Genomic DNA, 25,849 nt, shown 5'->3' on the forward strand with positions numbered 1-25,849 from the left:
TTTTTTATTTGATCAAATATGTAAGAATTGGAAATACACTCAAACTCTCCAAATATAATAATTAGAAATACACTCAAACTCTCCTAAGAGGTTCTATGTATGTGAGATTGTAGGCTATTAGAAAAGACTATCTTTCATATTATAGTGCCACATAGGAGAGAAAAAAAACTAACTCTCATATTAGAGTGCCACATAGGAAAGAGAAAATCCTCAATTAGAGGTCTCTGCTTTAGTATATAGATAGTAGATATCAACCTAACATCAAACACCAAATTGTTGGTGTTTTTTCAACTTCACGAGAGTCACATGTTGATGAAAACACTAAAAAAACACCAAACCAAACACCAAATTGGCCAATATTTGGTTCCAGGTTTGGTGTTGTATCAAATCACTCACGCGGTTTTTCCAACACCGCGTGAGCTTGGACTGCTAAATGGGCTTCTATGACGCGGTTTTGCCAAAACCGCGTGGGCTTGGGCTTCTATGGCCGCGGTTTTGCCAACACCGCGTGCGTTTTTTCTGAAAATTAGAATTGTGGTGTATAGAACTTGAGAAATTATGAATTATGCATAGAAGTTAAGAAATTAATAATTGTGCAATTGAAGAAATTAAGAATTGTGATTCAAAATTGAAAAAATTAAAAACCTATGATTATGATTATGATTATGCAGTCCAAAATCTATGATTATGATATAATATCCAAAATGATCAAAAACCTATCATATTACATAAAATTTATTTAGCTCTCTTCTTACGCCCCTTACCACTCGATCCGTCCTCTCTCTCTATTTGGATATTCCTAAGCTGCTCCTCTAAGTTCCTAACCTGAGAATCAAGATCTTCTCTGTCTGCACAAAGGTTAACTACCTTAGCCTGAAGTTCCTCATATCCCTGATGTTGTTGCGTGTACATCTGCTGAATATCCTCATACGCTTTTCGAGTCTCATCATACGCACGTTGGGATTGCTGATATGTCTGAGAATATGCCTCCTCCCTTTCTTGGTTATAATGATACACGGCAGTCCTCATCCCATCAAACATACAAATCTGGTTCTCATATCTTTCTCGAATCTCAGCCTGAAAATCCATGAAAATACATTGTTAGTACATATTATATATATAATGAATAAGAAAAATAAAATAACTAAACTCACCGTGGTATACTGATCAATCTGCGGCTCTAACTTATGGCAACGAGCATGAGGCACCTCAGGAATGGAAATGTAAGTAGCCTCCCCATCAGGTCCACACACGACAAATATCTGAGGATTACTGGCAGACACAGGAGCTGGATGATATGCATTCAGAGGTTGTGGGTTGTAAACAGGTTGTGGCGGATGAGGAATACGTAGCTCACGTCTCATCCCTTCCAGGCCCACAAACTCGAAGTTGCTAGCCCGACCAACAGGGGGCAATAACGGACCCATGGAGACACGGTTCCACCATATATAATACTGATCAGCAGTCTGCTCAACAACAAAAGAAGAAGCATCTGGCCAAGGACCACCACTGGCATGAACTTCATGAACTTGAATTCTACCCCACAACTTCACATCACTAACATCTGGCATGGGAGCGCATGGAACTCCATAACGTCCAGTCATCTGCCTCCAACATCTGTCGCCACAGCATCAAACCATACAATCACGTGTGGCAAAAACAACTCTGTGACGTGACAACACACAAGCATGCTGCACAACTGGATCGTCAAAGGCAGTAGTCAAACGCCAAGATCTCCACTTAATAGATGACAATGATCTAATATCAATCTGAGCACGAACCATACATACATTATTTCTAATCTACCACCTATTACGAGTCAAGTAAGGCCCTGACCAACTACCAAATCTAGGACGAATATCAGCAATCATGTTTATGTTAGGACAAAGAGTTCGAAAGTACTCATAAAACCAAATCTTTAAAAGTCCTGTGAATCCTACAATCTGAGGACTTCTACTTCCGAATGTCTATGAAGCTTTATCTAACGTCGCTATTAATGTGGTATATACTGAGCTACCCAGGTCATAATCTCTCATAGCATGCAAATCGGATACATAAGCATAATATCTCAGTCGTACTGTAGAATGACCATTGGGAAACAGAACATGCCCAATAAAAAACATAAAAAAAGCCCTAACATATACATCAGCACCCTCACTACCAGGTAGAACAATCAAAGCTAACTCCGCTCGTGTTTAGGATCCAAGAGGGGTTCTATATATGCAGTCTTAATATGAGATAGCTTAATATCAGAAGAATCATAAGCATCTGCATCCAAGCGAGGAAAACTCATAAGCATACTATCCATATTCTCATAATTTGTATGAAAAGGTATCGGTTGGCCTATACCAATACTCAACCCATAAATCATAGTGAAGTCTAGTGGTGTAAACCCTAACTCCGCACAAGGGAAATGAAATGTATGAGTTATACTCCACCATTTTTCTACTAAAGCTATGACCACTACCCAATCAACCTTCTCATAATCCACATCAACCAAAAGACCCAAAGGTGTATACAAAATACTATCTCTAATATGTACAAACTCATCCAAACTCTTAATAACCTTCCACCACTCTCTAACACCATGTAAAACCGATCTAACTCGGTAGTCAATAACATACTGATATTATGAAAAAAAAAATAATGTGTATAAGATAAATAATTAATTGGTCTAACTCAACTAATTAATGCATAATATTCAAAATATTTAATCAAAACTAAATAATTACCTGAGTATTAGCCACTGCACTCGACACGTGCTTTGTATCACGTGTAGAAGACACAACTTCCATATCAAGTGCTTCGCCGGGTGCAAATTACCAATCGAAGTCGTTCATCTGATACTCCAGTACATAGGGATGTCTATCAGTCGGCGTGACATCCTCGAGTTCTTCTCCCCCACTGTCTTCTCCCCCACCGTATTCTACTTCCTCGGGTTCTTCTCCCTCATCGCCAATGTCGTCTGTGTACTGCCAATCATTATCCTCGAAAGGTTCAAAATGATCCATATCAAATTTCAAGAGTTTAGGTAGGTTTTTGTTTTGTTTTTTTTTACTAAGGAGAGGTTTATAATTGAGAGAAAAGTTGAAAGTGATTGAACCACGCGGCTTTGGTCCTGATTATATAGAAGTAGCACGCGGTGTTCTGAACACCGCGTGGGCTTGGGCCTGTCAGTTGGGCTTTAGTGGCGCGGTTTTGGAAAAACCGCGTGGGCTATATGGCGCGGTTTATCCAAAACCACGTAGTTTGATGTCGAAAATTTGATGTTGCTCCTAAAGTTGCTTGGTGTTTTTTTGGTTCAAAATTTTTGTGTTTTTTTGGTAGCTCTCCTAAAGATGCTCTAAGCTGTTACGTGAATTTTGTGGTTTGATATGGGTATCATGGGGGTGACTCTTTCAGTAGGGAATTGCAGAATCGAGATGCCGTTTCACAGAAACTTGTTTCCTATATATCGTTTGAGAAAACATCTAGTCTAAGCCAGATCAGTTGATACACAACTAGCTAGGTAATTGGATTCGACTTTAGGCCAGCTCTTTTAGCTCCATCATGCACGTTGATACAAGTATGCAAACCTTGCTACGCATCGGTTTTTTTAAGTATTGAAACCCGTTCTTCGATATCGATAGTTAGCATGGTTTCTTTAGATTATAATTGTAAATGGTAATTGTAATTATATAGGAGAGACTTATCTATTTATTTTTTTTAAAACAAAATGAGAGATAATTATGTTATTTAAGTGATATTAAAGAGTTTCTTTTAAATTATCAATAATAAAATAGGTCTTGTTTTAATTTCAATGTGGAAAATGGGGGTAATTATTTAATTTAAGTGACATTAAAGAGGTGTTTCTAAATTATTAATAAAAAAATAACCTTATTCAAATTATATTAATAAAAGTGGGGCTTATTCTAAATTTAGTGTGGGATGTGTTTCTAAATTAAATAAATAATGAGATTTAAATTTGCCTACTCGAGAGTTGAGGAGGCTTCCGAAAGACCCGACTATCATATAGTGTAGAGATTTGACTGGGTAGTCTCAAATATGTCCCTAGTAATTAAACTAACCAAAATACTCGGGTTCACTCCTAATTGTTTGAATTTATGAGAATTCTACTCTCTGGCAGCACATGCAGACTGCACATGTGGCTCATTTTACCGCTAGAAATGGTACGGATTCAGGTCGAATCTGGACTCAAAATGCTTTACCATATATTAGGGGTGATAAAAGGGATAGGCCGGGCTAGCCATCCCTCAAAACCATAAATGCCCCTGATTGAGGGTCGGGTTTACTGTTCCTATTTTGTATTGAGGGGGCGGGTCAAGTAGGGTCAAACATAAAACTCAAGCCCTTAACCCGCCTTTCGACTCTCACTTTTGAGGGCCGGGTCGAGCCCAGTTTAATTATACTTTACTAGCTATGCTATCAATATCGGATTAATCGGCTGATTAATCAGCAGACGCTTCAATAAACCCGATTAGTTTTTACCGATTTTTTTACTTTTTCTCACCGAACTGATTTAATCACTTAATTGACCGATTAATTGGCCGAGATGACCGATTTCTCGCTAAACCGAGGAAAAAAATTATTGAAAATATCGGTTTCCCATCCAAAAAAATACTTAAAATTAACGAATTAGATTTTTAAACCGTATTAATAATAATAGAACTCAATCACTACACAAAGCTAAGAGTTTACTTATTTTTCCCTCCTTAACGAAAGTTAAATATACAAATTATTGTATTATCTCTCTAATAAATATTATCGCTTCTCAATCCTCTTATTCCTTAAAAATATTTAACGTAATTTTTGTGTTTGACATATTTGAAGTACTCCAAAATTGAGCTAGTTAGATGTGATTATGAGAATTTGATATTTTTTGTTGTATCTCAGATCACTGTTTAAAAATATTTTGTATGATTATACTAATATATATTTTGAAAACATCAAATATATACATCCGATATAACCGATTAATCACATATCGCTCCTCGACCGATTAGTTTCGAAAACCGATTTTAACTGCTTAGTTTACTAGTTTACTTTTTATTTGTTATTTGTTATTTATTTTTATCATACTTTGATTATGAATATTAATTTTAACTAAGTATACAAAACTGATTCTTATATCTTTAAAAAAAAAAAAAAAAAAAAAAGATAGAGATGGTGGAAGAGATGATATTTTTAAAACATCTACATTTTTCATACTTAACTATGTTGTTAGGTAGGATTTGCTTTTATGTATGACTTATATACCTATAATTAAATCAATTACAAAAGCGCATATGTTATGTTATGTTCTAATTTATCTCCTATTGAAAACTAATTTAATGATTTTTTTATACAATTTAGATAATTATAGTATAATACATAAATATAATTTAAAATAACAAAAAAATGTGGTTTTATTATAGGGTTTACACAAATATATAGAATAATACATAAATATATAGTATAATACATAAAGTATCACCCCTATTTAGGATTTACATAAAATAATCATAGTTCACTTTTCTTTTTATAACCTCTTTTACTCAAATTACAAAATACCCCATATGATATGTGGTAAACTACCATTATGAAACATCATTTGTAGTGAAAATATTTAGTTTAAATAGGGATAATTGTAATACCCTACATATATAATGTTAAAAAATAAAATATATCTTATGAGTACTGAGGGCCAAGTGAGGGCTTGGAAGGGCCGAATGAGGGCCGAGCCCATGCTCCAGAACCTAAACCCTAGCTCGCCCGCCCTCAAATCTGTGAGGGCCAACTTTTGAGGGTTTTGACACGCATCTTTTAGGGCCGAGTTGAGGGCCTAAGGGCCAAATTATCACCCCTACCATATATGACCTATCCGGATTTGAGTATTTACCATATTTTATATGACCACCAAAAAACATACAATAGTTTAATAATTTTTAATGTATAAATGTGATATATAAATTAATTTGTGGGCTTCAAAATATGATTTATTATGGTATTCGGTCTGGATCAGTCAAACAAACATGGAAACCATATCCCGTGAAGTGGATTGGATCTAGTCGAGATCCGAAATGAAAAGCAAAATTGACTTTTTAAGTTTACTAAGCCGATGTTGTACGAGGGTGGGTTGTCAGCAAAACATCTGGAAGAGTACCGGATCAATCTGATTGCAGGTCGGAGTTGCGCGTATATTGTTAATCCGCTTTACTGCGATTCAAATGAAAGTGAAGGGATTATGTTAGAAGGTGTGAAAGGAACGTTAGAAGAGATTGTTTTAGCTGATGTGAAATCATATTTTGGTACAAAATGCGGGAAATATTTTTTCACAGAAAAAATGAAAGTAGTGAACAGGGAGCTGTTGTACGGGTATGAATTTGTGACTGAGATGGGATGGAAGTTCACTAGAGGAATTGACCCTAAAAATGTAGTCTTTCTAGCTGAGACCATAGATGGATATAGAGGGGTGCGTGTGGGGGCGATCTCACCCCCTGAGATTAGAAAAGCTCTATTACCACATAACTAATTGTCTAAAAAAATCTTCAAACTATAAAGACTCGCACCCCCCAATTATTTTAGCAAACTTCTACTACTGCACCCCCAAAATTTTCGCAACTATAGTGAGAATATAATCAACAAAAAAATAGTATGAAAAAAAAAACTAATAAAAAACATTCCAATAAACCAACGTTTTTTTTTTTACTTCTCTTTTTGTCTTTACAAAATTATCATTTATCATTTATTTTGAGTCCAAAATCATTAAAGAGTGACAAATGTATATTTGAATGTTTGATGGGTTAATAAGACTAAAACAAAGCCAAATGCTTAAATCCCAACCGGTCAATTTGTATAATTCTAATCATACATAACAAACACGTAACCTCTCTCTCCTTTCTTTCACTCTCAATTCTTAGTCAGACCTCCCAAAAAAACAAAACAAAAAACAAATTCAGAAAAAGACTTGCAAGAATAAAATTTCCATGTAAAAAAAAAAAAAAAAAAAAAAAAAAAAAAAAAAAACAAAATAATTTTTTACTTTCAATCTTAATCTTTTATAGTTTTCTCCACATGATAGTAGGATTATATAGATTTATAATATTATAGGAAGTTAACAATTTGTTGAATTGTTGTAGACTAGATTATGAAGATATATACAGACATAGTAGTATCAATTAATTGCTTAAGTGCTTAAGTAGCTAACTTTATCAGTCCAAAAATTCTTAGTAGTAAACGCACTCTAGTTTTGTGAATTGAAATAAATGACATAATTTTGTTGATTTTTAGCGTGTAGACCTTCTAGCAAAAAAAAAAAAAAATTGCATACTTTCCAAGTTCCAAAATAAGAGGAAAAAAAAAGTTTGAATAATTAAATTTGCTTTCTTTCCATTTATACGTGTGTTATTTTTCCTTTTCTATAATTCTATCTACAAGGTTCGTGACCGCAGGTACTCTCTGCTCAACAACGAGGTCATAACTAAAAGTGGATAGGTTTTCACCAGTGGTGATGTGTGGCTCCAAATACATGTAGATATCATATCACTTGCGTGGAGTTATGTCGGCCTCACTCTTATATGTGAAAATTATGTAACCACCTTTGATGTTGAATGGAATTCACCAAAGCCTTACACGTTATTCAATAAGATCATGTAAAATATCAACATATTCATGTGGTATATATAATCTGAACCTGATAATCTAAGAGTAAGTTTATGCAATGGCTGCTAATTTGTTCAACTTCTCCTTTGTTCTTGGTCTACTTTTCTACTCTCACCAATTGGCCAAATCACAATCAGAACGTAGGGATTTTTCCACCTACATGTAACCGTATTGAGTGTCCAAGTTTTGATGTGATTCAAGTTGGTAATGGCTTTGAAATTCGTCGTTATAATTCAAGTGTGTGGATGACTACTTCTCCAATTGAAGATATCTCATTTGTTTCTGCCACCAGAACAGGCTTCCTAGAGTAAGGATTTTATGTTCCTTGTTCTTTAGCTTATAAAACATTCATTTCCAAATTGCTGTCTTGATTTACATGCATAAGCTTTTTGAATAATTTGGAATTTGACAATTTGCTAATGATTGAAAAATTAAGACATCCATCTATTACATACTTCTTACCACCCAAATATATAATTTGACTCTCTGAAGCTTAATCAAAGATTTAAGGCAAACACTACTACATATGAATATTACAAGCAACTGCTTTCATGTAATATTGGCAATCCCAACTCTCCTTACGTTTATCTCTGCCTCACAGATTGTTTTTCTACATCCAAGGGAAGAACGAGTACAAAAAACACATAGAAATGACTGGACCCGTGCTCACAGAAATCGTACCAAGTGATGGACCATTCTGTGCATCCTCATTTCTTGTTAGTTTCTATGTGCCTAAGCTTAATCAAGCTGATCCACCACCAGCAAAAGGACTACATGTACAAAAATGGGGCAAAAAGTATGCAGCAGTGAGACAATTCAGTGGATTTGTTCAAGACTCAGATGTTGGAGTGGAAGCAGCAGCATTACATGAAAGTCTTCTTGGTTCTAAATGGTCAGATGTGGTTGAAAAGGGGAAATCAACTAGTCCCCCATCTAGTTATATTGTTGCCCAGTATAATTCTCCTTTTGAGTTTGAGAATAGAGTGAATGAGATATGGATGGTGTTTGATATGGAGGACGATTATGTTTTATAAGGGGTTTAAAGCATGATGAGCGATCTTGTTAAATAATTTATATCTTGTACTCCTAACTCGGCTTAAGCACTTTGTATTTTCTCGTTAACGAGTGGATTACGTATTTAAGTTTCGTTTGCTTATTTGCAAAAGTTGAAGACTGTAGATGTCTGTATGAAGGATCACTCACAACCATTGGCACTGAGTATGAGTGGAGTAATCCCTTTTGGGCGACGAGAAAAAAATTAAAAATAAGATATGGCCTATGCAGGTCTCGAACCTGCGACCTTCGCGTTATTAGCACGACGCTCTAACCAACTGAGCTAATAGGCCACACTTGCTCAACTGATAAACATTACTAAAGTAAACAAAAATTGCAATTTAGTTTAGAGACTTTATACAAACAGAATGGTCAGAGCACTTGTGATTATTTACACAGGGAGAAGATTGGATGCTCATTTGCAAAAAATCATTCACTGATAATTACACGCATCAAAAGATTGCCTGCATGTGGCTACATCTACCTTAAAATCTTAAATGCAAACTACTTCAGAAAGTATCATTGATATTTTTTTTTTCAAGAATGGGCCTGTCTGATTATTGTACGTGAAACAAATAAAAGAAAACAATAACAATAATTTTTTGTAGTTCTTGTTGACCAGCCTAGCCAATAGCCAAGACTTATCCGTACAAACAATTGACCAACACAAGGAAAAGATACATCTCAAGTGCAAAAAATTGGTTTCTTTCAAAACTCAAGGGATTGTAAAAATCTGACATTTTATCTTCCTCCACATCCAAATCTTTACAATCTCGACTGTTGTCCTCCATCTATTTCACACTCTTTGTAGGTTTAAGTGTTTAACAAACCTGAAAATAGTACCACGTAGAATGCAGTTATCTATACTTTCTCATAAAACAAAATGTATGCCTCGCAACGGAGTACTACAGCTAAAGAAACCTCCCGTACATGCCCATCACTGGCGTAAAACCAGATATGTTCCCTATTATATTGCTCAGTCTTCCCATTTCTTTTGCCACCTCTGACATAAGCAACATAGTGACCTCCTCGCATATTTCCTGAATGTTCCACAACCCCAATCAGTTGATACTCGCATTTACTTTTCTCATCAGAACTGCAAAAACATGAATACCTGAGATTAACAAACAATAGTTACAGGCTCGTCTATTCTACTCTTCTGAGAAAGAATTCAAATCAAACACCATGGATGTAGAGCTATAGACAACACAAAAAAGTCTAGAGAACTTGATATATGACTTTCAATAACTGTACCAAGTAGAGTTGTCATAGGAGAAAACAACAACCCACATACAAGATCAGGTAAGATCCGGTTACAAGTTAAAGACATGTCATGGATGAACTTATTATACACTAATATAGCCTCTAACGGAACTGGTTCTAAGGCACAAATGCAACTTTACCTCACAGAAGAATTACTCTTTTTCATGCAGAAAAAGACGTTAAGGAACAAAAACCACAAAAACAACAACCAAGACAAGAGGTCTCTGGTATCCTGTTGTGATATAAATTAGATTCTATATTAGTTTTATTGAGATCTCAAGATACTTGACTAAATTACCTTGTTTAGAAAGCAACCAGTGGATATGCTTTGATAAATGAAACAAAAGTCCTTGGTACATTCTTACTCGACTACTTCATTATTATTTTTTTGATCGGTGAGGTCTAGTTTTATATATATATCCAAAGCATAAAGAAATAGGATGAGATATCCTATAGTACAAGTTACAAAGGAAAGAAAAACACACAAGACAGAAGACAAAAACACATTTCTCCCATCAGCTCACAAAAACACATCTGTAAACGAAAGTCTTGAAAGGAATGTGATGAAACTGATCATGCACTTTTGACCAGAAACACAAAAACGCTTTGATGGCCAAAATGACGTGTCTTCAAAATGTCTGTTATTCCTCTCCAACCATATACCCCACAAAATCGTAAAAAGGAGCATACTCCAGAGGCAGTGTCCCTTCAGAGAATGGATATTCAAGTTCCATGAGGCTAAAAGTTTATTCACTGACCTAGGACAAACCCAAGAAACCCCGGATTTTAGAAAAAAGAAATGCCAAATTCTCCAAGAAAAAGAGCACAACAACAAAAGATGATTCACCGATCCCCATCCCTTAAGAACAAAGGACAAAAGTTGATGATCATCTCTTTGATACGTCTTTTTCTAAGATTATCTATTGTCAAGATTTTTCCTAAGGAGGCACACCAAACAAAGAAAGCAACTTTTAAAGGAACTCTGGAACATCAAATAGTCTAACTCGGAAAATTATGAAGGACTTTAAGACCACGACGAGGAATAAGAGAGTGAAGTTTAAAGTAAAATGATCTAGTAGAAAACATCTATTTTTTGTGAATTAACCAAAGTCTTATTTTTGTCCGGTCTCACAAAAGGAATAGAATCTAGTTTTATTGTGAGTGCAGCCACATTCACTATATCCCTGTCACAGAGAGGATTATAAATCCCCAGGTCCCAAACAATAGAACCATTATCTTCCCTCATGAACCAACAAACATGCTTATTTTTAAAGTCAAACAAGTCAAATAATCTAGGAAACACTTGTAAAAAGGGCCTCTCATCCAACCAAACATCCTCCTAAAAACGAATATTATCGCCATTGCCTAAAGCATATCTAATATTCTTGTGAAACAACTCCCCTACTTTTTGAATGCCTTTCCAAACACCACACCCATAGGGAATGGTAACGGGACTGCTCTCCCAGCCCAAACCCCGCTCGCCAAACCTAGAAACAATAACCTTCCTCCAAAAGCTATCTTTTTCCTCCCCAAACCTCCAAAGCCATTTACCAAGCAACACAAGATTAAACTCGTGCAAGGTCCTAATACCCAAACCACCCTCACGCCTCGACACACACACCCTCTCCCAACTAACTAGATGAAACCTATGTCTATCTTCCCTATCGTTCCAAAGAAAATCCTTAATAATCGATTCCAATCTATCAACGACACTAATGGGCATATAGAAAAGGGACATGTAGTAGACAGGAAGGCTAGAATAAATGGATTTAATAAGAATAACTCTATCACCCGTGGACAAGAACCGACCCTTCCACCCAGCCAATCTACGGCTAAAACGCTCAACAACGGGATCCCAAACCACTGCTTCATTATTAACTATAGCATGTATCAACATACGCAATATACCTCAACAGATACCAAACCACTCAGTTCTTCTCTTGATGTTTCTGTTTACAATTTCACACCACAACTATGTTTAACTGCCGACTCAGAACCAGTTTATAAATGAAGGCAGACTTGATAATTTGAAGAAGAAACTGAACAACAATATCAATAATTAAATCCAAGGCCTCGACGACTTAATCATGACACCCCAACTAAAAACCAGCAAGAGACTGACATACACCTCCATCAGTTGCAGCAAGAATCAGACAAACAAAGTTGTTCAAATCATCACACATTAAGCACTTGTTGGAGTTGTTGCATTCTATTTTTTTGTTTCCTCTTGCTGCTTTTAGCCTCCTGCCTTCTGCCTAGACCGATTTTTAGAATATTGATTAACAAAAATGTGTGTTCCAGACATGAATTCAAGTAGATAAAGGTTACAAGGATCTGCATTTAAAGCCTACATGACCATATAGGCATATAGTAATAAGACATAAAGACCATAGTATGCATACTAACTTTTAAAAATTGAAATTCATAGTGGTACATAATCTTCATGAAACAAGCAAGTATATGAAGCATTGAAGGAGCAATTAGGATGAGCAAGGGATAGTTTTAAATTCAATTTAAAATAAGAAAGCTAGAGAAATATTGGAAATCTACCTGTGGTTCATATATCGGCTCAGATCAAGGATATCTTGGAAGTTGACATGACCACTCAATTTACTTAAAGCCCCGAGCATCTTGGCTGAATCTCTTCAGATGAATGGTCAGAATTGGAGGAGCCTTATTGATTAGTATCATTTTAGTGGCATCCCTCGGGACCTTGTCCAATTTACCATCTGCTTTGTCACTGTCATTTGATTTACGTGACTTCACTCTGACTGTTGACTGTGAGGCCATACACAGCACTTGATTAACGTCGACTTCAGAGCAGTCTGATCCATCCACATGAAATGAAACAGCGGCTTGATCAACAAAGCTCACTTGACTGCTTGATTTACAATCAGTCATAACGGATACCTCCTGTGGAGTATAACTTGACTGAATATCATTGTCTCTTTCAATGGTCAAACCAAAATCACTTTCAGGATAACCATTCTCTAAGCTTCTGGGTTCTGGGGGTTCTGGAGCAGCACTTAATAAATACCCATCCAATGGAACATTTTGACTCTCATTCTTCTTTAGTGTAGTGTTTGGCATCTTTTCGTCAGAACACACTTGTTCACCTCGTGCAATCTTCGCACAATTCTCACAATTCCAAGCTTCCTCCTTTGACAGAAGTTCCGGTTCTGTGTATAAAGATAAACAACTTTTTATAGAAACTGGGGCATCACTGTCATCAACTTCATCAGGATCAGACTCACTGCTAATTCCGGATAAGGAAGCCGTTTGAGTTATCATTAAAGAGTTGTTGTCATCTACATTGGAGACAGAAGACATCTCAGGCTCATTAAATAAATCTCCAAAACCATCAAAGTCTAAAGAGTCTTGCTCAGCAACCAAAACAGAGCAGGAAGCCACATTTTCCTTGCTAAGTACCTCATCAGTAGTTAGATTTTCCTCTTTATAGGGGAGTAACAGAACTTCGGAACCTTGCAATACTGGAAGATCATTCTCGTACATGTTATCCCTAGAAGATTCTTCATTCAAAGTCGGTTCAATATTCGGGGAGAAGACCTCACTCTGCACTTCTGAGCTATTGTGTGACATATCATCATCGTGAGAGGAGTGCTTACTTTCAGAAACTTGATTAGTTGAAATGTTGTAATTTTCAGAAACCGAATCAAGGGTGTCTAGTGTTCTAGCTGGTTCGATGTCATCCAAGAAATCCAACCATGTTAACTCCAATAAATCCACCTTTTCTTCCTGAAGAGGAACTGATGATGATGCTATCGAAGAAGAGTCTTTGTTTTCAAATGAGCCTGTTGCGCAGGATTTGATACATGAGTCTGTCTTTCCCTTTCCGCGAAACTTCGCCCCTTTCTTTGTTTCTTTCTTGATAGGAAGCTTTGCTTTCTTGGATCTAGATCGTGGAACCATTTTAGTTGAAGATTTCTTCTTAGGTATTGGCAGAGAGAGATCTAAAAAGGGATCATATGTGACTGATGAGTACCTGCATACCGTACATGTAACAGTACTAGATAACTGCCCTCCAAATATTGCATCCACAAAGGTAGAACCAGGACTGCAACTAGTCCCCGCAGATTTTGAAGAATCAAGTGTTTTTCTCAAGTTTAACTCTTCAGTACACAAACCATCAAGTAGACATCGGAGCAATTCATGGCTATCTTGTTGCTGGTAGCCCTTGAACATGGGGGCTTTAGAACAAATGCACCCAAATAAATTTCTCGGACTTATCCCGTTTCTTGATGCTTCACAACTTGTTTCAATAAAGAGCTTTTTCAAAGCCATCGTTAGAGGGCCAACAGATTGATCCAGCTTCATGAAGTAGTCACGCACTAGATCCATCGCAAGAATATTCTGCATAACTGAATTGAAAAAACAAGTATTACCCAGGTTTGCCAATCCTCGTACAACATAACCGTCATTTTTACCAGAAACTAGCGATTCAGTAGTCACAACTGTTTGACCCCCAACACTGCCACTTCCAAACCAAACATCTTCAACATCAACCGACGTAACCCCCTCTCTTGGTCCTCTTTTGATCAACTTCACAGCATCCAACAACACAGCATTTTCCTGACCATCGTGTTCTGATTTTCCAACTGGAATTAGCAAACCGCAATGGAAGCACCAGCAAAGATTTGTATTCTCAAATTGAATAACACAAGGATGACGTAATTGTCTACTATGCCGAATAGCATGACTTTGAGGATTATTAGGCATTCCAACACCTCCACAAGCAAAATGCCCACATTGTAAACAAACCCAAACACACTTCGTATCCTTCCTCACCCCGACTCCATCTGTTCCTTTCTTCCCATGTTTACTCCTTCCCTTACTTTCTTTTCTATCCAACGCACTTCCCCTACAATCTTCACATCTCACACTATCTTTCTCACTAAATTTCTCCTTAATTTTATTCAAATCAATACCATTCTCAATATGACGACACGTTTCTCTTCCCTTTACTTCTAAAACTCCATCACCCACAACTTCACTAGTTAGATTAGATGAATCTTTTCTCTCCTTAACACTGTTATTAATCTTCTTCTTACTTTTTTTCCCCATATCAATTATAACCTTCAAACCAATCACAACAAACAATGAACAATATCAAATACACTAATTAAAATTACCCAAGAACATATTTTTATTTTTAACAAGTGCCCAAGCTGTCAAATTACATCATAATCAATATAAATATACATTTAAGTACATAAAAAAAGTAAGTTGGGCTTACTTAAGAGAGATTTGAAGCAATGACTGATTGAGTTAGAGAAGAATGAAGGAGTGTGCACTGCGCACCCGCGTCACCCTCTCTGGAAAACAGACGAGGTTTGAATGTTTGATGAGCTGCTGAGGTGAAACTTGTTTTTCTGAGATGATTAGCTTGAGGAGGGTATATTAGTAATTTTATTGTAACAAAGATTCCGTTTCGTGGACATTATATCGGTATCCTAATGAAGGTGAAAAAGAGGGAAATATGAAAATTTTCACCTCTTTTTTGTTCAAATCCAGTGAAAAAGGAGAGTGACTATTTTCCCAAGTTATTATCAGGGTGAAACTTTCAACCGAGATAGTGGCTGATTTGTGAACTTCGGATGTTGGATTCCATCTCGTGTGTTTTTTTATTTTAAAAAACCAAAATTCTATAGCAACCGAATCTTTTGAACCGAATTTGTGAACACACTGACGTGGCACTCATAAAGAGGGCGGCGGTGTATTGGTCAAAGAAGTAATCGAAAATCAAGGTCTCTATTTGCCACGCGTCGATGCATACAAATTCGGTTCAAAAGTGTGAGTTGTTGTAGAAACACTCTTTAAAAAATGGGGTTTTTTTTTCGGACGGAATGAAATCACATGATTTTTCGACTTTTTTCGGTTTTTTTTTTTAAATTTCAAACGGAATGTTTCTACCACCTAGAGCTAGAAATGTTCTGAGAGAGAGAGGGAAAATATTGACTTGCAAAAAAAAACTGAAATGCACGGAGCCTTTCGAAAGTACAAGCACAGCCTGTAAACTGTAATTAAAGTTCTCTTTAAGAAATGATGATACACGTACATATGTAATATATATATACGCATTTTGACTGATAATCATTGGAAAGTCTAGATGTTGGTTTATGGACCAACTCAAACTACACAATTACTTGGAAAACAAGTTTAGATTGAGTTTTACCTACACTATAGAATCTCGCAAACCTTGCCATGTAAGTTATGTATAAGACTTGGTTTCATTTCCTTGTAGAAGAAAAGTCTGTATTTGATGCGCCTTCTAGGTTTATATATGTTCCTGAACGCCTATATGGATATAATCACCTACATTTGTTGCCTTCACCAGTAGAACTCGTGTTGCATTGTTGATTTTACCGGAGTTGTTGATTGGGGTACACAAGTGCTGCACAATTATATATAATATTTATTGTTCTGTTGAGACACACAACAAAAATAATGCACATGTAAGTTGTTTATAATCTTTCACTTAATATTATATATTAGATAGCATTAGAATTAGACCTCAGGTACTAGCAAGTAGCAACCAAGAAACAACAGTAACACTGCGTTGTTGAAAAGTCAACCAAGAAACAACAGTAACACTGCGCTGTTGAAAAGTCAATTCAGTGAATAAGTTAGGCAAGCGTGTGCTTTCCCCTTGATCATATATAAATTGGCTAGCTTGCTAAGTACAAAACGCATTAAAACGTAGAAGCAAAGTTATTAGCTATGTCTGTTGAAGAGGCTGTTGTACGCAATGCGGGAAACACAAGAAAGGAAAAAGTTCATGCTAAAAGCTGTTATGTAGACGAGTGTTTCTCCTCTGTAGAGACTATTAAGATTGGAAATGGGCCATTGGAGAACTTAGATTCTGAAAAACTGAAGATGGAGATCAAGAAATGGGCCAAAGCTGTTGTATCTTATGCCAGGCAAGTTAGCGGTCACTTTGATGGTTCTTCTGGCTGATCAAAGATATTTTTTGGGCAATGCGTTGATGCGCATGTTCTTGAAACGGAAAACCAAAATAAGTTGATATGTTAAGCCTGTCTGATGTATTATGGCAACGCAAGTGTACATACGCCGAATTGGCTTACTAGTTGCTTCAAATGGATCAGAAGCTAGGGAGAGGCAGACAAATCCAGAACCAACATGATGACGGTACTGATAGTTGGGATTCTTTTGTGGTTGTAAATACTTTCTTTGTGGTTTGTGAAGCACCTAGGATCAACATGGTCTGAGTTTTAAGCTCAATCTCTCCAGTTAGCCGATCCTTCATTAAAGTTCAAATGCTGATGCATGTCAGAAGGACAACTCCCAAGAGTTCGAAAAATAGACCTACGGTCACCATGTGTATTTGCAAATCTACCACTTAAAGACTATCAAAAGAAGTGTTTCATTTGTACAATCGCGTAATTGAAATGGTTGGGGTACAAATATTGCACAAGTTGTAATCAAAATTTCTGTAACGATTGAATTTTCGTATGTTGGAAAACCCAAATTGAAAAGAACAAGACGATGTTTGCTGTATAAGAGCCTCATTTACTCATTATATAACTGTACCAGGAATGCCGCATACAAGAAAGACAAAGCTCAAATAACAGTAAAAAGTTGTGAAGTATCACATGACAGACAAGGATACACAGAAAAGATCATAACTCTTACAACATATATTATCCTTATTTCAATTAGCTCTGAATAGAAGAATGGGAGGAATCATCTGGCTTTTCTGCGAGATAGTGCTCAAGCATATCTTCTTCATCATCTGCAATACCACATCACATTTATGAGACTCCTTGTCAAAATTTAGAGCACAGAATCGACAGCTTCATTATTACACTGATTATTTATAAACATAAAGGTGGTTACCGTTATAACTTTGAAATGGTATTATATAGGCGAATGAAATCACAAGAAACATCTTTTGAAAAGACCAAGGGAAGTTCGATTTTTCTTTGGTCTAATTGAAGAGCTGACCACTACATGTATGTTGTCATAAACTAGAAACTCGTGGCCCTGATCAGATATGACCTATATTTATCACTTGGACAAACTCAGCATCTAATTATTTTGAATGAGTTAGGTTTTAAATCTGAGTCCAATCATCTAATTATACGGCTAAAACTGACTCCAGCAATTATCTTTTAGATTAGAAAAAAGGTTACAACACAAAATACAATTGCAGACTGAGTTTTGTTAATCTATTATCATCGTACATAAAATTAAAAGATCTATGATCAGAAGGGGGGAAAGAGTATATGACCCCTGAAAGGTTAAAGGTGTGAGATTGGGTGCTTTTTTCATTGTTCCTGGAATGTGTAATGTATCAGTCAAATTACATTGCACAATTGCCAACACAATCAAGGAAAAAGCACACTAGCTCAGAGTTAGCACAAGAATCTTGCCAGGTTCGGATACAATTAGGTAATTACAGCAAAAATAAATAAATTACCTTCAAAGTCATCATCATCAATGTCAATGTCTTCCTCATCATCATCCTCAGACCCTTCAGCAACTGTAATGGCATTTTTCTGCACAAAAGAGAAAGGAAATCTTAACAGCTATCTTTAACATATACCTTCGAATATGTTCTAGTAACAAACTTGACTCAAGAATGACATAATTAAATTCCATAATAAGCTGGAAAAGAAGAAATACCCCAGAAGCTCTTCCACTTTCAAACCACAGTCGTCCCGAAAGCTTCTTCTCTTTGGGTGCTGCAAGTGCAGCCTCTGGCATTAACCTGAAAACAAATGAGAAACTACTAATTGCAAACACCAAGAGGCTTAAGGAATAGAAATAAGAAAAAGCACATTATTTGACAGCTTGTAACAATTAAATAAAATGAAATCCAAATCGATGAACATTAATTCTCATTAAATCATTCTAGTTAGCTAATCGATTTTCCTGAAAGAGCTTAAATCTTATGCATCCTACACTCTACAACAAAATTTCCACCACCTTTCTAAAGCCTCTGCAGTTTATTCTTTGAAGAAATCATTTTTTATAAGAATACGGAAAATAGGTGACAAGCTTCGTTTATTCAAACAAGTCAGACATCTTACTTTGCTCGCTCTAGCGCCAATTCTGCTTCGTACCGCTCTCTCCAAGCAAGAAATGTATCAACAGTGACTGGTTCTCCATGGGGTATAACAATCTGGAAATGAAATATGAAAATAAAGATATAAACCTGAAATGTATAAATGATACATCTTTAAGCCAACACCCGTATTACAGAAATATGCAAGGCTACAAGCTGCCCATTATATACAAACAAGTTTCAACATAAGATTCCTTAGAAGATTCAGTTAATCCTAAAAAGCAATTTGTATCAATTGGTAATCCTACAATGCTGACTATATTTCACATATTCAGTCACATATTTTTTTTAAGAGTATAGACTTCAAACACCACCGCAGAACAGATAAAAAGAAATCTGTATCAGATTTAGTTAAACCAGCCTTACAAAACACACTGACCCTTCTTCACACATACATCATCCATCTAAGTATCCAACTACTCTACCCATACACCACTTAACCACCCTTCTACCAGTGTGAATTCTTGCACCATCACCATCACGTTTAGCTGAATATCTGTCAAACTTAAAGCTACTACCAAACAACCTCTCTTTCTTTTTGAACTTTAAAGTGAAAGTGATGCATCTTAGGGTTTACAACTCTTGATCTTCCCCAAATTAGTTACTATTATTATTAGTATTTTTAGGGATTTTTAGAAATTGAGTCTAATTAGTGTTTCTAGGTGTTTTAGGCTATTTCTATTTTTGTGGTTATTTTAATTACGAATTTAATGTTTCTATTTTGATTAGAGTTGGTTTTAGAATAGGTTTCTATTTTCAAAGTTGTAGAAAGCTATAAATTGAGTTGTAGGCCATTGGCCATAGTAGAGTTGAGATTAATAAAATTTGAATTTACAGAAAGGTTTTCTGTGTGAATTCTTGTGTGAGAGTTCGTGTTCTTTGCGAGGAACAAGGTTGTCGAACCCTAAAATTGACATAGGCATTGGAATTAGGTTCCAAACTCATATCCAGGTCATACGTGACCATCAGAAAGCAAAAAATTGAAGATTAGGCGTTTATCATGTTCTTAAATTGTGCACACCTAAAATAATGACATTATAGAAAAAACATAACTTGATAAAGCAACCAATTTCATAGAGAATCAGATATCCTTACATCATCTTTAACTGTGTCTTCTTCATCCCCGTTCTCATCACCAGTGTCTTGAGCAAACCGTTCACCCAACCATTCTTTAGCAGTGGAAACAAGAGTATAGACCATAGCCATACCAAGATTCTCAGAAGCCTACAGAGTATTAAAATCAAATCAGGAAACCAGTACAACACAGCTCGAAGGTTTCCGTAGAAACAGTAGCTACAATCAGATGTCAAAAGTCTAGCAGCAATGGAAATGTTCAGAAGTAGAAGCATGTATAAGCTTAAGATGGTAAAAGCGCTTGGTTAGCTTTGCACTTAATCCATACGTTTATGGGATAGTTTGAAAGATAATGAGGATAAAGCCATAAGATCTGGAAGCACTGTACCTTGGCTTTTGAGTGTAATTACAACAAAGGTTAGTGGCTAAGTAACTAGCTACAACAAAGGTTGGTGAGCTAGGAAACTACCTCCTGCTCAAGCTTCTGTTTTAAAATTCTTAGATCTTCCGCAGGTATCCCTCTCAAACTGCAAAAAATTGTAAATCATATAGGATTAGGAATGAAATAAATTGACCAGTCATAACAGTTCAAGGTCATGCTTTAGTGGGTAAGATGAACCAAGATTAGCGCTTGTGAGCAAATCTCTGACCTTTGAGTAAATAGTGTAATGCCTAGTTAGCTATGCAAATATGCAATCTAATCTAGTTCATTCAGGCAAACTATTTGATGCACCCCCCTATAGAGCACATTCTAAGTGATACACTTATTGGATTAATCTTATACGCATTTACCAATTTCTTAATTTTGGAGAGGCTTATCCAAGCGGTGGCTCTTTGCCAGTGATAGACGATTGAAAGTTAAGCTGATCCTTTGTCAGCTATCTTTTGTACCATTAAATAAACCAGAGGAACGGTCTTCTCAGTTGACTAGAGCAACATGTAGTTTTCTTAATCAACTGAGGGTAGAATCCCATATAGCAACTATCTTCAAGATTAAAAAAGAAAAGTGGGCAATGAACCAGTTGATAAAATATTTGCATGGTGACATCCAAAAGGAAGACAATACCCACCTTTTAAGATTCAAAAGAGGCGGTTCATCTGGATATTTTTGCGTGTGCGAAAATATTAAAGCCATTTGAACTGCACCAAAAGTTTATCAAGTATCAGATCTTACTGCTTAAGAATGACCCACATGGCCACACACGAACCAAAGAGTAATAAAAGAGAGAAAACCAAAAGGTAATAAAAACTCGATGAGCATATTGTCAAACCTGGAAGAGTTGTCGATTCATCCACCTCATCATCCTGTCGAACAAAACAAACGAATATATGAAACACGGAAACAGGGAACAAAACATTGATAAAACCCTGTAACACATTCTCATCGCAATTCAGGATTATCATTCTGTACTGCTGTGTATTTTTCCATAAACTCTTACAGACCGATTAAGATAACAGAATAGCATAAGAAGAAAGCCATTACATACCATTGGAGAAAGCGTAATCTGAAAGCATCTACTAGTCGTACTTAGCCCACTCTCATTGCTGTCGATTTCTAATGCAAAAAGATATAACAACAAAACATATTACTAACCAATTGGACCATATACTGTTATCATATACAAGTTGACACATAGCACAAACCTGTGAACTCATCCATAAGTATAGCTTCCAATGCTTCAATTTCCATCTCTTGTTCTTGTGCATAGTCTACCACCACCCAAAATGTTAAAAAAACTTGTTCTTGGGCCTTGGGCATGAATTATATTTTTCAAATTTGTTTTATAATACAAGAAAATGATATATGAACTTAAATACTGAATCAAGTAACTAAAAAAAGCAGTAAATAATAAAACTTTACCAGTCATGTTGAAGAGTTTATCTCTTTTTTTGAGTGAATCACATGTAAAAGAAGTCACAGTGGCTCTCCAAATTTCCAAGAATTGTTTAGGCGTCAGTTCTTCGTACTGGTTTGCAAAGAAGTTCAAGTAGGGTCGGTACAGGCCCGGTCCGATGAGAATGTGTTTGGGTCCAGGCCCTTTTGGAGTGATCCACTTTGGAAGGTATCTACTATTACCTCTCTCTATATTAAAGCACAGTACCGCTGAGGTGGACATTCTCTCTCTATATTAAAGCAGAGTACCGATGAGAATGTGTTTGCGGTTCCTACGTACCCAAATTATCGGGATCAAGTCTCAAGAACGTAATTCTGAATGAAAAATAGTTTGGTATTTATATAGGTAGAGTAGAGAGTCTTTTTGAAATTTCAAGTAATCTCAGTTGAAAGAATGGTGTGATATACTATAACTTTCAACTGATAATTATTTATTTGATAAGAAACGAATCTTCTGGTTGTAATGCTTTTTCTGTTGAGACTCTTATTTTTTTTCATGGATACGAGCTTAAGATTGTCTAAGAAGATGGCAGATGGGGCTTAAACATGCGCATAGTGTATGCTTTCATTTGGTAAGTAGAGTCAGTTAGAGCATAACATAGAAAATAAACTAGCTGTTACTATTTGACGATCTTTTGTTCAATAGGATAGTTGTCATAAGCTTATTGTTAGTGTCTAAGGCTTCTAGAAGTATAAGATTAAAGTGCAAAAGTAGAAGAACAACCTGTTACTGCAATGTGCTGCTTAGATGTTCAACTATGATACTTTGATCATTATTGTGATTATTATTGATATCACCGTCATGGAAAATATTAGTCAGTTGCACATAATTGACATTTTCTGTCATTTCTGTTATCTGATTATTGTACTGCTAGGCCTTGACATGTACTATACACTATTTTTGGGTATGCTCCGTTGATGGTGAAGAAACTGCCCAGAAAGTATCTTTTTGTGTAGGTATAGGTAATCATTTTATTGAATATTTTCTTAGTGTTTTTGATGGATTCATTTTTACGCATTTGGTCATCCTCCCCTCCCACCCCCACCCCCACCCCTTTTAAAGCTCATCGTTTTGTGCCTATAGGCTATAGATCCTTTTCGTCTACCTGTTGCATGCATCCTTGTTTTTTTAAGCTCACTGTCAGCGTTCTTGTACTAGGTTACTTTCATTTCATAGTAGGTTTGGATGCAGCTCTTTGGTGCGGGATTGAAGTCACAAATTATGCCAAGCAGATATGAATTGAAACACTTGAGAAATGTAACTTTCACGTTTTAACACTGGTTATTTGTGGTATTGTGGTTTTTTAAGGACTTACCTAATAGACAAAATCCCATTTTCATGGTATGCTTTAAATTTTTTCCTTGTCAATAACTATCTATATGGTTCTATAGGTAGAGTAGTGCTATACGGACCTACTATTGCGACTCACTATTTGGATAGCGTTGGTTTGCATTGAAATACACACAAATACACGCGTACACATATCTCGATATAAATCAATGGTTATCATTAGTAGGTCGGTTAAGTAGGTCAAATTAGTAGGTCTGCAAACATGTAAATTGTCATCCACACAATTTATACGTTTTTGCCTCTGTTCTTTTTGTCATATATGAAACCCTCAATGTGGAAAAGAAGTCACTTTCATGTCATTCTGTGTGGCTGTATGGTACTTCTGAATATCCTCAGCAGAAAGAATAATAAATCATATGGTTTTTGCTATATGACAGAGTCTAAATCTGAATACGTTGTTGTTAATTAAGGTATTGCCGTATCGTTTTGTGCACTTAATAAAAGATTCGACTGTCATAATTGCAGAATTTGTCAATGCTAAATTGGTTTCTAGCCTACAGTACTGTGAATCAACAGTTTGTAGTTAACCATTTCTTTTGCAATTTTGAGGAGAATATCGTCTGTAGGATATGCTTTCTAGAGGAAGTAAACTTGATCCTCCTACCATCCAGGCACCATATAATCATGTATTATCCTGTGGCAATTGCTTGCCAAAGAGCAGACTGCGACAACCTCTTCTTGCAGTTTCCTTATTTTCATTTTAGATGTTCTTGTTCTGCGGCCCCTCTTCTTGGTGGACTGTTCTATAAAGCTCTACAAAGTGTCAAATATGTGTAATTTCTGATGTGACCAGTGACTCAGTGAGCACTAAACGTGATTACTTTAGATGGTGTTAGTATAAAAGTTGGTTAATGAGCATGTACCTAACGGCATTCAATTTATTATCTAGCTATTCAAAGTGGTCTCGCAGTAAAACCTCCTAAGTTGATTATTTAACGAGTAAGAATGTAAGATTGTAACACTTCCAGTTTTGTATCAGCTGACAGAACTTGTAATAAGCGACTGCGTTTATTACGAAGGAGACCACTTCGTTTCAACATAGATGAGCAAACAGCTGTTCTCCCTCAATAAGCATAACTGAATTTCCTATTTATGTTAATACTTTTCTTTTTCTGTTTTTTCTCATTTGAACAGAATAAGTTATAGATATTGGTTCATAAAATGTTAGATATAAATTTTATTAATGATATGCTTTTAGGTATAAACAGTTGGATCCTTCTATGAGTGGAAGAGGTGCGGAACCTGTTTTTCGTGACAAAGAAGGTGAGAAATACTCTGCTCAGTATTTAATTTTTATGATTAGACTGGTTGTAAGTTGTAGCACATGCATCTGATTAATTATTGCTCCAGGAAAACGCATGTCGAAGGAGGAGGTCTTAAAGTTACAAAAAGGGGAAGAAAATCCCAAGGTATTTTTAGACACAATCTGTCTTGCTTTTGTATCTTATGTTCAACTGTATGAAGCGATTGCCAGTTTTTGTTCACGGGGTTTTTGGTTGTGGTTTTACTTTGCTCCTTTTGATTACTCTCTTAAAATTGTGCTTTCTATTTTATAATAAACTTGTTATCTCTCGGCGTCGTAGTATATTACACCAAGATTATCTACCGCACTAGCATGCGCGACTCTGATTGTCGGTTCATATGGTAAAACATGCTTGGAATGCTAGGGTCAAAATACACGTGTCGGGACGGAGTGTATCATGTGGCTCTTGGGGTTATAAGCCTGGTGGTAGGCCGTTTTGGGTACAAATCGACAATACAAAGGGGTAACTAGAAAGAAAGCGTAAAATTTTAAGTAAAATGATAGTGAAGTCGGATGTTTAAAAGAAAATATTATTGGTCATTGTCAACGTACATGTGTCGGACGGAGTGTTACAAGGCGGCAACATGAGTGCTGGACGGAGGCAGCTCAGCTTTATTAGCTTACAAATTGGTGCAAAGGATGCTTGCATGTCCCCTATGATATTGCCATTACATATTTCAACTTACAACGAAAGGGAACAGAAAATCCCATAAAGCTTAACCTTGTAGAAAAAATAAGTAAATAAATGGAAATATACATTTGTTGGATTATTTCTACATGATTCTGGCATAGCTGTGACGCCCGGGGTGGGTTGTTGGGTGGCCTATGAATTGTAACTAGATCTGGCAGTGAAGGTTATCAAACTTTCATTGAGTTCTGAAATTTTATGATTCTATATTGTATAGCTGACATATTTATGTTCCCTGTTTTTGCTCATCACCAAAACAAGATACATCGGGCTTAATATCTTGTTGAAATTGGTAATTGTTTGTTAAGAAGCAGGATGTTTTTCCATATGAATGTCAAGGAAATTTGTAGTAAAGGTGGATGGATATTTCATGAAAACAGCTTAACCGATGGTTGGTAATCCTTTGTCATGTTTATTTTTTCAAGGAGAAGAAGTTGGAATGGGGCAAAGGTTTGGCTCAAAAGCCGGAAGTGAAG

General features: G+C 36.1%; 3 protein-coding genes, 1 long non-coding RNA gene and 1 other non-coding gene across 8 annotated transcripts; 2 read left to right on the forward strand and 3 right to left on the reverse strand.

Moving 5' to 3' along the window:
* The first annotated feature begins 7,734 nt into the window (after positions 1-7,734).
* On the forward strand, positions 7,735-8,806 carry LOC147500519 (uncharacterized). The gene is made up of 2 exons (XM_086562136.1): positions 7,735-7,948; positions 8,243-8,806. The coding sequence occupies exons 1-2, from the start codon at positions 7,887-7,889 to the stop codon at positions 8,673-8,675; spliced, it is 495 nt and encodes a 164-aa protein (XP_086418262.1). The 5' UTR covers positions 7,735-7,886; the 3' UTR covers positions 8,676-8,806.
* Positions 8,807-8,913: 107 nt separating this feature from the next.
* TRNAI-AAU (transfer RNA isoleucine (anticodon AAU)) lies at positions 8,914-8,987 on the reverse strand. Its single transcript has one exon. It is a non-coding gene; the product is annotated as a tRNA-Ile (tRNA).
* A 396-nt stretch (positions 8,988-9,383) lies between these two features.
* On the reverse strand, positions 9,384-15,345 carry LOC147500521 (ubiquitin carboxyl-terminal hydrolase 2-like). The gene is given in 4 exon segments (XM_086562135.1): positions 9,384-9,790; positions 12,508-12,576; positions 12,578-15,051; positions 15,212-15,345. Coding segments are annotated over 3 exon segments (2,766 nt in total). The 5' UTR covers positions 15,040-15,051; positions 15,212-15,345; the 3' UTR covers positions 9,384-9,555.
* A 2,139-nt stretch (positions 15,346-17,484) lies between these two features.
* LOC147500522 (Ubiquitin-conjugating enzyme family protein) lies at positions 17,485-22,227 on the reverse strand. Its single transcript, XM_086562137.1, has 11 exons — positions 21,999-22,227; positions 21,782-21,847; positions 21,625-21,692; positions 21,409-21,442; positions 21,208-21,277; positions 20,607-20,664; positions 20,159-20,287; positions 19,029-19,120; positions 18,622-18,706; positions 18,416-18,494; positions 17,485-17,728 (listed from the first exon to the last, which is right to left on the reverse strand). Exons 1-11 carry the CDS (start codon positions 22,003-22,005, stop codon positions 17,652-17,654), a joined length of 765 nt encoding a protein of 254 aa, XP_086418263.1. The 5' UTR covers positions 22,006-22,227; the 3' UTR covers positions 17,485-17,651.
* A 292-nt stretch (positions 22,228-22,519) lies between these two features.
* Positions 22,520-25,844, forward strand: LOC147500523 (uncharacterized). 4 transcript variants are annotated; one of them, XR_015194688.1, is made up of 5 exons: positions 22,520-22,603; positions 23,191-23,289; positions 24,581-24,645; positions 24,733-24,791; positions 25,799-25,844. It is a non-coding gene; the product is annotated as an uncharacterized LOC147500523 (long non-coding RNA). The 4 variants fall into 4 exon arrangements; XR_015194690.1 differs by lacking the exon at positions 23,191-23,289; XR_015194687.1 differs by lacking the exon at positions 22,520-22,603 and having other exon boundaries at positions 22,643-23,289.
* The last annotated feature ends 5 nt before the right edge of the window (positions 25,845-25,849 follow it).

Source organism: Coptis chinensis, chromosome 5 (genome assembly GCF_015680905.1).
Source record: "Coptis chinensis isolate HL-2020 chromosome 5, ASM1568090v1, whole genome shotgun sequence".
Taxonomy (NCBI): domain Eukaryota; kingdom Viridiplantae; phylum Streptophyta; class Magnoliopsida; order Ranunculales; family Ranunculaceae; genus Coptis; species Coptis chinensis.